Source organism: Scleropages formosus, chromosome 9 (genome assembly GCF_900964775.1).
Source record: "Scleropages formosus chromosome 9, fSclFor1.1, whole genome shotgun sequence".
NCBI lineage: Eukaryota > Metazoa > Chordata > Actinopteri > Osteoglossiformes > Osteoglossidae > Scleropages > Scleropages formosus.
This window is the reverse complement of record NC_041814.1, coordinates 20,848,192-20,864,890: the sequence shown is the minus strand read 5'-3', so window position 1 is coordinate 20,864,890 and position 16,699 is coordinate 20,848,192. Positions and strand designations below refer to the sequence as shown.

The following is a 16,699-nucleotide window of genomic DNA, read 5'->3' as shown; positions in this document are numbered from 1 at the left end:
GCGAGGAGGGCAAGAGAAGTCCGGTCAGCGGAGAGAGGGGGAGCAGGACAGAGGCGCCACACAAACAGGTAGCACAGCCATTGTGTTCCGCAGTGAAGGAGTTGCAGCGGTCACTGCGGGGGTCCGCGTGCCAATGGCATGTCAGTACTGTTCTCTTCGGCGTCTCCTCTTGTCGTGGTTTGTGTTTAGCATGCGCCTGAAATGCGGCTCGGTCTTCCCTTTCTAGAAAGCGCGGTTTACCTAATTTTTCATTGTAATGTGGTTTGCAGTGAAAGCTGTTGAGCTGGTAACTTTTGACAAGAGATGGAGTGTTTCCCCCCATTCCCCAAATTACAAATTGTATGTTACGCAAGAGGGAGACCAACCATGTGTTGGGGTGGGGGTGGCAGGTGAAACAGTAAATTCTAATTCTGGCCCTGTGCCTGCAATCCTGGGATGGGGGATGGAGGTTAGGGTGCCCTTACCCTTACTCTTTCCCCAGCCCTGGCCCACCCTGTGGCTCTCTTGGTCGTATTTGTCACCACATGCAGCCTGACAGCCTTTATCCAGCATGGGGGCTCATTACCATTCGGGACCATCACGCAGTGTAATCGAAAGAGCAGCTCCTCCTCCTCCTTCTCTCCACACACAGTGAAGCGGCGCAGAATGCGGTCCGCCTTCACACCCTAACACGAAGGGGGTCAGTCAGGCACCAGCAGTCATGCTGTGGGACTTGGTTTGCATACCCGAGGCATGAAGTGCCTTTTTCCAGCGTGATATTTCCCTTTAATTCATTCCACTCATTTTCACGCTTCCTCTGTTCTCGAGAGTCTGCCTGTCGCGATCCCCCTTGATAAGCATCTGTTTGTTTCCATGGGAACCCTTTAATCCTCCCCCTCTTTTCTTTTCCACCTCTCCCATTCATTGACCCACCCGCCCAAGCCCTAGAACCACCTTCACCCCGCCCCCCGCCCCCCAATAGTGTGTCCCCCAAGGAGCCAGCATGTACAGTGCAGCACTCAGTGCAGTTTGATAAATTATAATCTTTGTACCTGTGGGAGATGAAGAAAGACCCCCAGTGATCTGGTTTCTTCTAACTTTGAATTAACATTTTGTAAACACTGTAGAAATTCAAAAATGACAAGTGCAAACTTGGAGTTCTGTTCTTTCACCACCGGTTGTTTCATTTGTTATTGTGGTTGGTATTAGTGATGCAATCGTTGACATTAAAGTTGAAGCTTTTACAGTGATAGTTGGGAGGGGTATTTTTTTTCCCAATTTCTGTCTCCCCACCCTTGCTTTTAAGATTTTCTCCTGCATATGGGCTGCAGTCCCATCTTAAAAAGAGAATGTGTATCTGTAATACAGCCAAAACTGTTTTACAGTATGAGGCGTTACACACTGAATATGATAAAACCCGTTGTCTGAATTTTGTGTTGAATATTGAAATTCTACTAGAAAAAGAAAAGCAATGTGCAATTTAAAACCATAGGTAAGCCCACCATAGCATAGTCATTTTAATCAAGCTGCCAAGAGGAATGCATTAGGTGAAGTGGGTGGACTGGATATGTAATCAGTCATTTATAATAAATGGCTTGGTTTGATTTACAGTGGAAGTGTGCACCAGCTAGGAAAATGGGGTGTTAGCTGTTGACTTATGTCCCTGATGTGTGTGAATGTGTGTCATGTCTTCATTGCATAGTTGCACACTAACACTGCTGCCGTGTGAAATAGCAGTAATGTCTTATTTTTCATATTTCAGTGTGTAGTATATCTGTGTGAGGAGTGAAGGCATCTGACACATTACAAAAACACTTTTCGTTAAAAACTAAGACTAGAAGTTTCTAGTGTAACAAATTTTTTTTATTGCAATGTCTCTTACGGTGCTGTTTTTTTTTTTGTCTTGTTCCATTGTCAGGATTTTAATTACTTTACAGACCTTTTGAAATATTTCAGTTAAACTGTTTAGTGGGAAAGACATGCGGTTTGAATTGTGCAGTATCAGTGTTTCCCCTTTTTTTCCTTTCTTGTTCAAATTAACACTTGACATTTCGGTCGAGCTCATCTGAGCCATAGTCAGCATGGGCTCTCTTCATCCTTCCATTGGTCTCGTGAAGTGTATTGAGCCGGAGGACATGGGTTTTTTTTTTCCTTCTCAATATAAGGTATCTGCCTGTGGTTTTCTCTCTCACAAGCAAGCCATGGAAACTGAATGTCATGTGAAGTATTCATGAAACGATTATGAGCGCAATGACCTTAGTCCTTGTGAGTAAACCCTGAGGTGAAAGTCACTTTCTTTGAGATGCATGTGACATTTACATGGTTCTTGGACTCTCATCTTACTCAAAGTTCTTGCTTGAAAATAATTAATGGAAAAATACCCTGTTTTTTTAATTTTTATTTTTCCTTTTTTGAGGTGTTGTTTAAACTTTGCCGTAAGCTATGTCCCAATTTTAACGAATAGCCTTTTGAGTCCTGGCACATATGTATAATTTTATGTTTTCCTATTTTTGTTGCATATGTTTGTATTTTTCTTTTACGGACGTTTTCGTCAGTGGGTACTCGTCGTGCAGGGTGTGCGGTGTCTGACAGCTGAGACGCTGTCAGTTCACGCGGTGCTTTTAGCAGCTATGAGGTTTCCGGTTTTGCTGCACAAAGTCCTGAGGGACGTTGTCTGCGTGAAAAGACTATTCTTTCAAGGTCTTTCATTGTGGAATTGTGTCCACCCTGTTACGGGCTACCTTCAAGCCTCTGATCATTTATAGTAAACCATCTGACCACAGATTTCGTCATTTAAGCCAGACTCATCCGCTGCAATTGCAAGGGCCACTTTCAATGAAATGGCATAATCCCCCCTCCCCTTTTTTATGGCAATTTACAACACACACAGTGATATTCTGTAGTGGCAAAATATTTAATATTTAATACTTAATCTCAGTTTCTTTTAGATTGACGGTGCTGTGTTGAATGCTCCATAAAGAACATATGACAGTTACACAAACTGATTACAGGTATAAATGCCAGTACAGACAGTAGCACTGGGTACCAGTCTGAGATTTATGAAAGTGAAGGTTGCAGAATGAATGTCCTCATAGCTGGAGGACTTTTTGTCCATTGAGCGCTCGACAAGCCTTATGCCTTCAGTAGTTATCACTTCTACTCCGTGTAGACTTTCTGATCACTTTATATAGGGAACCACTGCCATTAATTTGCCTCCATTTTGTGGGTGAGACAGAAGAGCAAACTGACACCTCTGAAATGACCATGACAAAAAGACAAAAAAAAAAGCTGCGTGGATATGCACGTTTACCAGAGCAGGGTATGAATAATTAACCACTAATAGAAAAGGCAAGAGGACTGAATCAAGGCTTAATTTCTGTTTCTTTAAACACGCTAATGAAGAATAATTTTGCATTTAGACTGGACTGACTTGGTTAATTTCAGTTAAGGCAAACCAGAAGAATGTCAACTCAAGACATTACAGGAAAGACACACAATGCATTCGTTTTGTGGATGTCCATGTTTGGAACAGCGCCACTGAAGATTGAAAAAATGATTTTTTTACGTGGCAAATGGGTTTGTCATGAGCAATTCATCCTAGCCAATTCAAATTCCATTGCAAAACAGCTGAAATTGAGGTGAACTGCAGAACTTAAAAGGATTTTTTTGGAAAATCAGCGAGACACTCTTTAAAACATGTAAGATACATGGCGCAGTTTGAATTAGTGCCTTTGTTTTAAATTTCCTGTAAGCTGCATCTGAATTTTGGCTGGACTTTGAAGCTGTCGGCAGGTGTACTGTTGCATTGCTGTTTTGACAAGAAGGGAGTGCTGTACAGTATCAGCGAAAGTTATGAAACTGTCTGGAAGGGTTTAATTTATTAAATTTAATGTAATTAACTTTCCATAATGTAAAAAGATAAAGCTTTTGACTGGTTTTCTATTGAGTGTGGTTTGTAAAAATATTTAATGTTTTATGTTGCGGAAAATTAAAAGTGTAGTAAAATTAGTGTGAGCTGGAGATTTTGCAGTCTCTGTCCAAAATTGATATGCATACATTGATCGTGATTAACACACTTTTTTTTTAGCAATACACTATAACTGGATAGTTGTCATGCTGCAGCCCTCAGAGACTAATTTGAAATGCATATAAATTAAGGAGGAATGATCTTGTGGCCTGAGATTATGATTTTGTATTGCATGTAATGTAATACATCTGTAAAGCTTCTCATTCCTTCTGCGTCATCCATCTTTCTTTTGCTCTGTATAAAGCTCTCCACATGGTGCTGTGATTCGCCTCTGGGTGCAATCGGCTTCTAATTTTGCTTCATTTATCTTTTTTCTTTTCTTTTTTTTTTTTGGTCCCAGAAACGGGTCAGATCGACCCGGTCCTGATTGAGAAGTACAACACGCCGGGCTTTGTGGGCTGCCTCTCGAGGGTGCAGTTCAACGGCATCGCCCCTCTGAAGGCCGCGTTGAGGTCGCGCATCGCTGCCCCTGTGTCCGTCCAAGGGAAACTGGTAGAGTCCAACTGTGGGGCCTCCCCCCTGACCATCCCACCAATGTCTGCTGCCACAGACCCATGGCACCTGGATTCAGGTAGGAGTGCTTAGTCGGATATGTCTTGCTGAATAAAACACTGAATTGCATTCTTTACTGTGCTGCTTTGTCCCTTCCATATAATCCTGCCAATCTGCACCGTGATCTTTTATTCATTTGCTGATGCTTTTCTCCAGAGCAACTTACAATGTTAAGCTACCTACAATTACAGTGGTACCTTGGTACCCGACTGCTTTGAAACTTGTCGAATTTGGTACTCGGTGCATTTTGACGCAAAAATTTCGTCCCGGTACTCGATGCGCAAGCTACAACTTGTCGGTGTCGATTGCCTCGTGACTCGCTACGAATTCCAGCCAAAACAAAGGGTCACGCGTTAGTCACGCGGTAGCTCTTGCCCTGTGCACATCCCCTTGCGGTCTTGGCTTCTTTGGTCATTTTGTGTATTTTTGCACTTTTTTCCTCATCATGAGTCCTAAGAAAATGAGCAGTGATAGCGCTGAGCAGAAAAGAAAATTAATTCGCACCACCATTGAGCAAAAAAAAAGAAATAATAGGCACATATGTTCTATTGGAGGGGGACTCTTCTTCCAAGCAACACTCCATGTAACCTATCCTCCTCACCACTCTCCTCCCACCATCCCATTAGGCCATGGACTCTTCTCAATACAGGTAAAGTGAAGTTTTTATTTTATTTAATCTAAGTATTTATTAATTTTTAGGTTTATTTCTCATGTAAAGTAATGATGTACAACCCTATCTTTTTACATGTGCATTGTCTTTGGTTTGGGCACACATTAAATTTATTTACATTATTCCTTAAAATTTGGTGCCTCCCGGAACCAAATAACGACGAGTACCGAGGTACCACTGTACTTGCCCACTTACACAGCTGGATAATTTTTGTTGGAGTAATTGAACTTATTCAAGAGTACTATAATAGTAACGAGGATTCAAACCTGCAACCTTCAGATCCAAAGGCAGCATCTCTGTACACTACACTATGTTGCCCAATGCAGAACCATCGTAGTCTGGATTCTATTCCAGAAGCATAGGACATCATCACCAGGCTATGACACACACACACACACACACACACACACACACACACACACACACACACATATATATATACATATATACATACTCTAAGGCAATTTAGTCACCAGTTCAACCAAATCTCTTGTTTTAAATAAATGAGAAAATAAAATGCCATGTTCTGATGTGCAGCGTAAGCTTCGTAAAAATCAATTTTTTACAATAAATGTTTTGATTCAAGTCTGATCACCATTTAGACCACTGAGACTCAATTGTCCCCCCCCCCCCCCCCATGAAATCCACTTCTGTTGCCAGACCCCTTGTCAAAAGCCATTCCTTGATGAAGTTCCAAAACAGAGTAAACCATGATTCATATCCTTGCATACTTGAGCAGATCATTACCATCTTGCCATCAGTGACTTTTCAATGCCCATCTGAACCTATTCAGCAAATCCCAGGCATCAAATGAATTTTTAAAGCTTCATTCATGTAGCGATGCCGTACACTGCTTTTAAACACAAAGCATTAACACGGTGCTATCGGATTTTGAAGAATGTGTTTATACAAGTCTTTTCCAGTGGCTTAGCTTTGGCAGTTGCTTAGCCTGCATGATATTTCCCTGGAGAATGGCACTGCAGACACGTCAGTGCACTTAGAGGAATGGCCTATCGATCCGAGGTCTTTATTAGATGCACGGTCAAGCAGTTGCCTGGGACAGAAGATCTATAGGCCTCATTCTCCCAGTTGATGTTGCAGTTTATAGTGAAACACTATCCGTTTCATTGCCTTAAGTACTGTTTGCATTGCAGTTTACACCCTATTACAAGGCAATGATCCAGCCTGTGTTGTGTGCAGGTTAAGAACTGAAATCCTCCTCTTCCCGCAACACAAATACTGTCAAGTCACGCGGGATTCTCTGCTAACATTGTTATTTTATGCATCGGACTCCGCTTGCTCTCCGCGTAGGAGTAGGCTTGCGGGGTGTGCTCTCGAAGGGTCTTTCTTGTTTCGGGTGCTGGGTCACTGCAGAGGATTAGCGCAGTCCTGGCTCATGCTGGTCTCTGTGTGCTTGGCACAGAGTAAGAGTCTCGGCCCTGAGAGCATGGCGGCCTCTTGCACACAGCCCCTGTGGCGCTGGCAGCGGGAGCGAGCAGACCAGCCGTCACTTTCTCCTCCTGCTCTCTGCCCACACACTGCATCCATCCGGTACTAACAAGACTGAGCAGAATTGCAGTTTATTTTAATATTATTAAAATTTTTCCCTCCAAAAAGTTTGACAGTTCCTCTGTTTCCTGCTCTTATGGTAAAATCATTTGAAAAGTAAGAAAAGAAACTAGAACTGAACTAGTGCACAAGCCCAGAGGCTATATTTATGCAAAAAATTAAAACATGTATGTGAAAAGTTATATAGTTATGCACTCTGCTTTCTGCAGACAAAGAAGTGATGGTGTATGTGTATTTAAAAAAAAAAAAAAACTACAGCGCACACACACGTCGACTGAAGCTGTTTGTCCGGAGCGGGGTCACGGTAAACGGGAGCCTAACCCGGCAACACAGGGCGCAAGGCTGGAGGGGGAGGGGACACGCCCAGGATGGGACGCCAGTCCGTTGCAAGGCACCCCAAGCAGGACTCGAACTCCAGCCCCACCAGAGAGCAGGCACAGGCCAAATCCGCTGCGCTGCCATTCCCCCCAGAACTACAGCACCATTCATAATATATGTACATTGGTTAACCTTTTTTCCGATCACTATACCTCATAATCCTTACTCTCACAAAAATTACCATTAACTTATTATAGACTATTCTGAACATTGAACAAATTGCTGTAAAAGTCAATCTCGCAGCTTTTTCGAGGTGCCAGAGCATTGTCCAAAAAAAAAAAAAAAAACACTTGTGTGCTTCTTTTAGACATTAATCATTGCTGTGTGGCACGGTAGCACGTCAAGTAAGCGCTGCTGTCTTGAAGTGCCTGGGTGGTGTGAGAGGGTGTGGGTTTGATCCCCACTCTGTGTGTGTGGAGTGTGCATGTTCTCCCTGTGTCTGTGTGGGTTTCCTCCCACAGTCCAAAGACATGCTGTTCAGGTTTCCCCATAGTGTGAGTGACAGAGCTTGTTCCACTGATGTATGGATGAGTGACCCATCATAAGTGGTGTATCTAGCAGTGTCAGTCACCTTGGTGAATAAGATGTGTGAGCTGATAACACTACATAGAGTTCATTGGAGGTTGCTTTGGAGAAAGTGCTAAATAAATGTAATTAGCCACCTCTGATTTTCTGTGTTCTGAGCTTTCAGGGGGAGCTGATAGTGTTTTGTTAAAATAGTTTAGACACCCATCTCCAACAGTTTCTTGATCTTCATAGTCAAGCTGTGTAATGAAGCACTAACAGTGAATTATAATGAAAAGCAGCACACACAGCTCAGTCATCTCCATCTAAGTAGGACTGTGCTGAGAGGATTCATCGAAACGCAATCACTGCATCCCACTCTTGAATGATGGGTGTTTCCCTGAGTGGCATTAAGGCCCCAGTGAAGGCCACAGTCCTCCTCACACCGCAGTTTAAGGAGGAGCACCATGGGCATCACGGAGGTGTTGATTAAAGCTGCAAAGAACCCACATTTTGATCCACAATCTAATATAATATTCTGCTCATTTCGACAATTCGACACACTGTCTAGCAGTGACATAGAAGGTGCTGCTTTGCCTTCTGCCAGCATCTTTGTCTCTTCTGATGATTTCCCAGAATGCCACATAGCCACTTTCTTCAGATCCTACCTCCACCTGGCACACTTTATGTGGAAGGTCTAGAGGAGATCCCTAAAGGTTCCCATCCACGTTCAGCAGCCTGAACTGACCAGCGATGATAAAAGCGGCTATTAAATAACAACACTGTTCCTGCCTAGTTAAGGGAAATCTATTATCGCAATGTGGTTTGCAAAAAAAAAGGGGTCCAGGAAATAAGTTATACCACCTCTGCACACGAAGCAAAATCTTTCTCTTTAAGGCTTAATGAGCCTTGAATGTTTGAAAATATCACCATACTGGGAGCCCTAGTCCGTTTTATTAACATAGAAATGAGCCAGATATTGGTCTCTTATGTTACTTATAATTCAGCAAAATGGAACACCTAACATAAGATATGTTGGTGCAGTCCATGAAAAGCCACATTAATAAAATGTGTATTTTATCAAAACTGTGGCTACGGAACTACTTATAACTCTGGGTCCTGAGACACACTGTGCAGAAGAGAACCTGTGACTCATCATAACCTTTGACATTTCTAACTTGAGATGAAATTTTTAATCATGTTTTTGAGCCTGTGAAAACTGGTGACATATTTGGCTTAGCTGCAAAGCTCCTGGGTGACGTGATTTCATGGTTTTCAGGCTAGCTGTCAATACTGTATTTTTGGTATTCAAGAGAGTTTAAAAACGTTTCCCCTCCCCATTTCCAGCTGGCGCTGATTTCCCGTTCAATGAGGAACGAGTGATACCTGACGGAGTCAACAGGAATTCCGCAATAATCGGAGGTAGGACTCAGTCGTGGGATTTTCTGCCCGTACCCCGCTTCCAACAGTAAGTCCGCAGGAAATTCACGACAGCCATGTGTGTTGACATATGGTCAGCGTGCTTCTGTCCTCTTTTTCTGCACACAGGTGTCATCGCCGTGGTGATCTTCACCATCCTGTGCACACTGGTGTTCCTCATTCGCTACATGTTCCGTCACAAGGGCACCTACCACACCAACGAGGCAAAGGGCGTGGAGTCCGCTGATAATGCCGATGCCGCCATCATAGGACATGACCCTAACTTCTCAGAGACCATAGACGAGAGCAAGAAAGAGTGGTTCATCTAACCAAACAATGCAAAAGAGGGATTCAGGAGCCGGGGGTTTACTGTAATCTGCACACTTTGGGGTGGCTTTTTAAAGATTGGGGCAAACAGGGAAAAGGGAACGTCAACATGTCCCTGCTGAGCAACTGTGTATTGTGGATGGCTTTTGTTAAATGTTTCATGGTGTTTGGGAGTTCGCAAAATCGTCTCAGTGTTATGTCACATTGAAGCACACAGCTTTACCATTTATTTCACCTGGTTTTGGGTATCCAAAGTCTGCCACTTGTGTTTTCTTCCTTAAACTCCCAAACAGCCTTGAAATTAATGTTATGGACACAGGTATTCCAAATGGCCTGTGTGAATATTTTCTAATTCATAAATGATACATGCATAGAACAGATTTACTTTACTCGACATTAGATTGTATCCATGTTATTTCAGTTGGTATTGAACAACAAAAATAACGGCTCGGTTCAAGGATGGCATCATACTCGACCATCACGCATCACTGCTCCTCGTAACAGCATGTTCGAGTTGCCAGACAGTCCAGTCTTAACATTCTTACTTCTGCTGAGTTTTTCTACATGAAAACCTTGTTTGGAGGGTGCGGTTGATCTTTGGCACACACATCATACGCAAACCTGGGACAGGAGTGGTTCTATACCCAGCTGCGTTATCTGGCTTAATCCAAGGTGCCTTGGGGATGCGGCCACTTAGCCTTCAAGATGAAGGGCGCAGAGGAGTGTACTCCACCATCGGTGGGAATGTGTTTTTACTATGTGGGTTAGCCACCAAAGGACTGTTCACACACACATGACTTTGTGGGATCTCTACTAGGGCCAATACCCTCCACTACTAGATTAGTATTGCAAGCAACTCAATTTTATGACACTTTTTTTTTTTTTAATTTCCATTTTCTCTATCATTTGTAAGCTAAATGTTACCTTTGCTGTTACTGTCCGGTCAAAATATTATGCCATTATTTATTTTTTTAAATCATTAAAAGTATTTTTATTTTTGGTATTGTCTATCCTCAGACTGGGTTAGATGTTTTGTATTTCACTTAAATTCAATCCTAGAGCATCTATGGGTTGTCACACAGCTCTGCAAATTTTATGTTTTTATTTTTTTGCAAAATTTTGGACAATCATTTGGCTGTTTTTCATCTAGGGTGCTGATGACTGTACAAAAGCACCTTCCCATTGTGCATGCTGAGCCTGTATAAGTCACCACCACCCATTTTACGGCTGGGGACTCACGGTTGACTTACTGTGCCCACAGGTCTCTGCTTTCCCAGAATCCAATTTGGGTCACTCTTCCTGCAAAGAAGTGGTTACAAGGTCCATGCCCATTGCCCACTCCAAAAGATTGACTGTGACAGTTAAGCACAGTGGGCAGAAGCTGCAAGATGGCCATCACAGCATGTAATGCAAAGAGTCAATAAACAGCTTTTTGTTTGTTTTGGTTGATTTGGCTTTTGTTTGGTAGACAGCAATGGTGTGGGAGTACCAGGGCAATCGGTGATTATCAAGCCAGGAGAGCAGTTGCCCCCCCCTCATGTGAGCATGGGCTTTTATCAGAGAAGAGCAGAAGCAGGTACCACAAGGTATTGCTACAGTTCCCCCTCCCAGCAGCGATACTGAGCTCAGGTATCAGTGAGCACCAGCGACGGCCACTCAGCGTGACTGGGAAGGGCTGTGTGAGGCAAAGAAGAGGGCAAATTAATGTTGCCTGATTTTCACCCATATTCATTAGTTGTTGATTCTTTATCTTGGCTGGAACACATCTTCCACCCCCCACCCCACCCCCAAAGCATAGCAAAATCTCTTCACAGATGCAGCAGCACCCAACCACTAACCCTGCCTTTTGGAGCACTGCGGCGTTCTGCTGGCAATATTCGTAAATCCCAAAAAGGTGCAAATGCGAGTGCCAGCCTAGAGGAGAATGTAGCTATTTTCCACCTTAACAGCATCAGCCATTGAGAGACATGGCCTAAATCTAAACTGCAGGGGGTCTAAAGGACCCAGCCTAGAATCTAGCATCTCATTTGCCAGGGACACATAAAGCATATATTTTATTAATCTAGGTTATTAGAAAAGACTCCAGACTTGCTCTTGTTATCCAGCTTTTTAAAACAGCAACCCTTCACTTCTCAATGGTAGAGTGCTAACAAATGAATGTATTCAAAAGAAAGTATGTTGCCCTGCTGCAGACCATCATGGCCATTACATTCGGGTTTCTCCAAAACAACAATGGCCGCATATTTTTTCATTGATTTTAAAACTAACTTGTCCATAAACTCATTCAACACTTTTTTTGGCATTTCCCAGTAAAACTAAAATGTTATGTGAACTAATACTGTGATGGAATTGCTTGGTTCATCTTCCTAAAAAAGACCCAATACGTAGTGAAATATAAATGTTATTAATACATACTGTTTCAAGCACCAGGTGGAAAGACAATTAAAAAGCCTGTGAAACATAAGTTGTTCACTGGTTGTCGAAACTTTAGTTTTTAATTCTCAAATTGTAAATTACAGACTAACTCCTGCAGCAGGAATTAAGCGGTTGCACCATGGTAGTGTTTGTCCTTTAACCTCTGTGTATTTCACAATACTGCACATCGTGTGTAACTTTGAAAGTCACATGGCATATTTTAAAAGATTTATATGTTCTATTTTGGAGTTCCTTTTGGCATTGTTAGACTTCCCTGTAAAATCGGAGCTAGGTGCTTCAAGACATTCATCAGTGCTGTCGTACATTTTTAGTAATTCAGCCCGAATGTAATTTGCTGACGGTGACGCACAGAAACGCTCCATGATTGTTTTGCAAAGTGACACCTTAAGTCATTTTTTGTTTCGCTGTGTATATACAGTATACTATATATTTTTATGGAGATGTTTTGTAGGTTATCAATGTCTTGTCCATACTTGATTTTAGAATTAGGACAATGCTATTTATGAATATGGGGGGAAATGTACAAAAGAAGACATGCTGTATCCAGCTGTATATAGCGGTCTGTGGCTGGGCTCTTCAGATGTTTTCCTGTTTTCCATGTAACATTTGAACTAATCAATTTATTTTTACCTGATGTTCCTAGAAATAGGGAACGTTATGAAATCAGACAGTTGGAAAAGGTAATTAAAAAAAATGACAAGGAGGTGAGGGCGCTGGGGTGGGACTGACCCAATACCATTAGCACTGTAATGGCGAACATGTCATCAAGACAATATTCACTTTTCGGCATATCTCCTCCACGTGGGGCGGGGCAGGGCATGGACCGGTAACCACTTCGACTGCAGAACACAGTTAACCTCCCCTCACATATCTCACATCACAATTTCTTTTTACAGATATAAATATATACATTAAAGCAAGTGTAAATACAAGTGAAAGCAACTGAAGAGAAGAAATTTACATTTCATTTTATGAAATTATTGGATTTGCCATATATAAAGCTTAAGCTGTGGTTTTTACTTATGAATATACAACTGGAATGAGTAATGGGAAAACTGATTTGGGGTTTCAATAAATCTGTGAAGTATATTATCTATACACTTTGTCTTTATATCTTTTATGATGACACTTTATGCCACTTGCTTGTGTATTTTACTCCTTGTTTCAATGGCAGCATGACCACTATATGTGAATCTGTACATATTGTATTGTAGACAGTTGTGGAGATCATACATATATTTACTCTTGGGAAGATATTTTTTAACTTTCTTATAATATGAAAAGCGGCAGAAATAGCTGAAACATGTTTTAAGTGCTACTCAGTAGGCTTAATGTCATTATTTTTGATAGTTCTTTAGAATTTTATTCATTGAAGCAGCACATAACACCCAGACTGCATAAAGGTATAGTAGTATGGATAATGTGTTAGGGAGACAAAGCCTTTATAAATCCTTCATAAATAAACAGAAAGCTCTTCAAATATTCATCCAAGTTTCATTTTGTGGAGAAAACACACCATTTTCATTAAAACATTTACTCACTAAAAGGAGTCACTGTCTCTTTCAAAGATGAGTGGTGTTTGTAGTTTTATTTGATTTTCTTACCTAAACAACTTTCTGCCAGGCCTTACTTTGAATGTGTAATGTGGTTTGGTATAAAGTGACAACATTAAAAGCGCCTTGCCATAAATTAATTGTCACCTTTTTTTGACACTGCATAGGATTGTCAAAATTATGATGAACATGAATATGAATTTACAGGAAAAATCTGGTGCCCTGTGTTCATTACCAATTATTCTATTAAATCTATCAAATCAGGACTGGAATGTTGATATAAGTCATACCAAGACAAAAATTTCTACTTCATGCCAGAGCCAGACGAATATATATTTAGTTATGAGGTTTATGATCCTTTTTTAATGGCAAACTGGGGGGGCAATTTTCAAGCTTGCTGTTAGAACGTATCCTTTGAAATGATATCAGCAGGGAGTTAAATCCCCAGTACTTAATATAAGTTTTAATGCAGCTTTAAAGATCACAGGCACAGTTTCCCTCATGTAGGTATGATCATGTTTTTTTCAGCTTCTACTTGCATCCCATGATGATCAGAGTTTCATCATCCTTGGCCAATATTTTCTTTTGCTCTCCAAACACAATCCTGCAGATCACCTGTGGACCGCTAGATGGAGACACAACATGGATCAAAAAGCACAATCAGTTCTTATACTGATTTTTTTCCACACACACTCCCTCAGTTAAATACCATGCTTTTGTTGACACTGCAGATTATAATAATACATATGGTGGAAACTACTATGTGGTACTATGATAAGTTACTAAGTACAATTTTCTAAAAATTATATGATATTCAAGGATTTATCCGTCTTTTTCTCTTATTTGTTTGTTTGTCGCTAAGCTTTTGATGTGATATTGTGTGAGTGGATTGCTTTTGGGTGTGTTTGCCCATACATTTTCACCCACCTCTTTTTATTCACACCACTTTTGGTGTACTTTTTACCTGCAGTGTTTTTTTTGTTTTTCCTTCTGAGGATTTGTCAGTATTTGTTTTTCTTGGACTTCTGCTGAAGTAACATGCTTAGAATGTCTGTGTATCCAGAGTGGCCTCAACCAAGAGTGAAAAAGCATCAGCAAAATCACACACACACACACATTTTCTGAACCGCTTGTCCCTTACGGGGTCACGGGGAACCGGAGCCTACCCGGCAACACAGGGCGTAAGGCCAGAGGGGGAAGGGGACACACCCAGGACGGGACGCCAGTCCGTCGCAAGGCACCCCAAGCGGGACTTGAACCCCAGACCCACCGGAGAGCAGGACTGCGGTCCAACCCACTGCGCCACCGCACCCCTTATCAGCAAAATCAATAAATGTAAATAATATGTAAAAGGGTTGAAATAACTAGCAGTATATTAGAGCCAGGGGGCATGGTGGCACAGTGGCACAGTGGATTGCACCGGGTCCTGCTCTCCAGTGGGTCTGGGGTTCGAGTCCTGCTTGGGGTGCCTTGCGATGGACTGGTGTCCCATCCTGGGTGTGTCGCCTGCTCCTCCAGCCTTACGCCCTGAATTGCCGGGTAGGCTCCGGTTCCCCGCGACCCTGTATGGGACAAGCAGTTCAGAAAAGTGTGTGTGTGTGTGTGTGTGTGTGTGTGTGTGTGTGTGTGTGTGTGTATATATTAGAGCCAGTCTCTTGCAATCCAGGGAAGTGGGGTTAAATCCCACCTAATTCCGTTGTACCCTCTTTCAAGGTACTCGTACTGAACTGAGACAGTAAAAATTACCCACCTGTGCAAATGCATAAATCATTGCAAGGAGCTCAACATTGTATTCTTACCATGGTAAGTCACCTTGTACAAAGGCAACAGTTAATAATAACCTGTGTCACATACACAACATAAGGTAGGAAGGTGTTTCTTCCTAAACTATGGAAGGACAGGGAATCTCGTTCATGTAAATTTTCAGTAAACAAAAAATGCTATTGAATTATAACACACCCGCCAAAGGGTTAATAACCTTAAAGCGGTATCTTTTGACACAAAATCTTTGTACCATATGTTCTATATACGCAGTGTGTTTTTACCAAAGTAGAAGTACAATGGTCAGAATATATGACCCATATTTTATGATAGTAGTAATGGTGAAGAGAAAAAAAAAGGCTAAGTAAAGGAAAGTACAAAAAGATAAAAGTTTAGTCGGAGCAGTCATGACGGCAACCGACCTTACCGGCGCCATTACGATTTGGCTGTATATATATCTGCACATTTTTAGACCACTATTATATATATATATATATATATAATCTTACTTTACTGTATTATTTATTCAATCGTATTTTCATTATATATTCTTTTTCTGTGGTGTGTTTCTAATTTCTACTTTATTAAATAAATTATTTGTATTGCCTTATTTATATTATTTCTTCTATCAGTCTGTATTATATTATTATTCTGTACAGTCGGAAAAGCATTTCACTGCACGTCGTACTAGTTATTAGTTACTAGTTATTATTGTGTATGTGACAAAACTTGAACTTGATATGCCTATTGTAAAAGTTTCACATTTACACATGAATTCCATGTTGACGTAAGCCTTAGCATAAAAGCAGAAGACGAATTAAATAAAGATGGGGAATACCTTAGGGAATAAAATGTACTTTTAGTCAGCGAGGCATACGATACCACCCAGGAATTGCTACACACAGGGCACGAATCATGAAATGTACTGGATAATTTCAAACGCAGTACTGCACTATTTATTACTAATGGTCATATTTATATATAATCTGTTCCTGGCGGGGGCTATATAACCTATTTACTAAATAAAGTCGTTCCTTTCCGTGTCTTAACTTGTATGAGGAACTGAACTCTCGACTTCTCACAGCTTCCCTCACTGAAACTATTTTTTGCATGCATGCAACATGGTTGTGAAACAGAGTTTATTGAAATGCAGACAAGAAAACCAATGCAGCAGAAGAATTTATTTTAAATTTGCTTTTATTTCTCACATAAAGCATTCAGTACACTCCTAGGCAAGTATTAGTAATTATATTTCAAGAGCTTCGTCGACGTATGTGGAGTCAGAGTGCATGGACAGTAATTGAAATGCCTAGGGATTTAATAACTAACTTAGTTTCTGACTACAGAAAATAGAAGTTCGTTCACTTCACGGTGTGGTGTTGTTGTTGTTATTATTATTATTATTATTATTATTATAGCTACAGAAACAATTGCGAATAGAATCAATGTGGAGATCGATTTTCTCCCGGAACTGTGAGCGTCGGGCCGTTGTTGCAAGAGGGAAGACTTTACCGGAACACCGCA

The 16,699-nt window shown here is 41.4% G+C and overlaps 1 protein-coding gene across 2 annotated transcripts in view; it reads left to right on the top strand.

The window, feature by feature from the left end:
- LOC108935522 (contactin-associated protein-like 2) overlaps positions 1 to 10,376 on the top strand; it is a 300,803-nt gene extending 290,427 nt beyond the window's left edge. For both annotated transcript variants that reach the window (XM_018754213.2, XM_029254781.1), the window contains 3 exons: positions 4,347 to 4,577; positions 9,027 to 9,101; positions 9,228 to 10,376. In XM_018754213.2, the coding sequence (XP_018609729.1) occupies positions 4,347 to 4,577; positions 9,027 to 9,101; positions 9,228 to 9,427 (506 nt within the window). In that variant the 3' untranslated portion in view covers positions 9,428 to 10,376. The remainder of the gene's footprint in view (positions 1 to 4,346; positions 4,578 to 9,026; positions 9,102 to 9,227) is intronic.
- Positions 10,377 to 16,699: the final 6,323 nt, after the last annotated feature.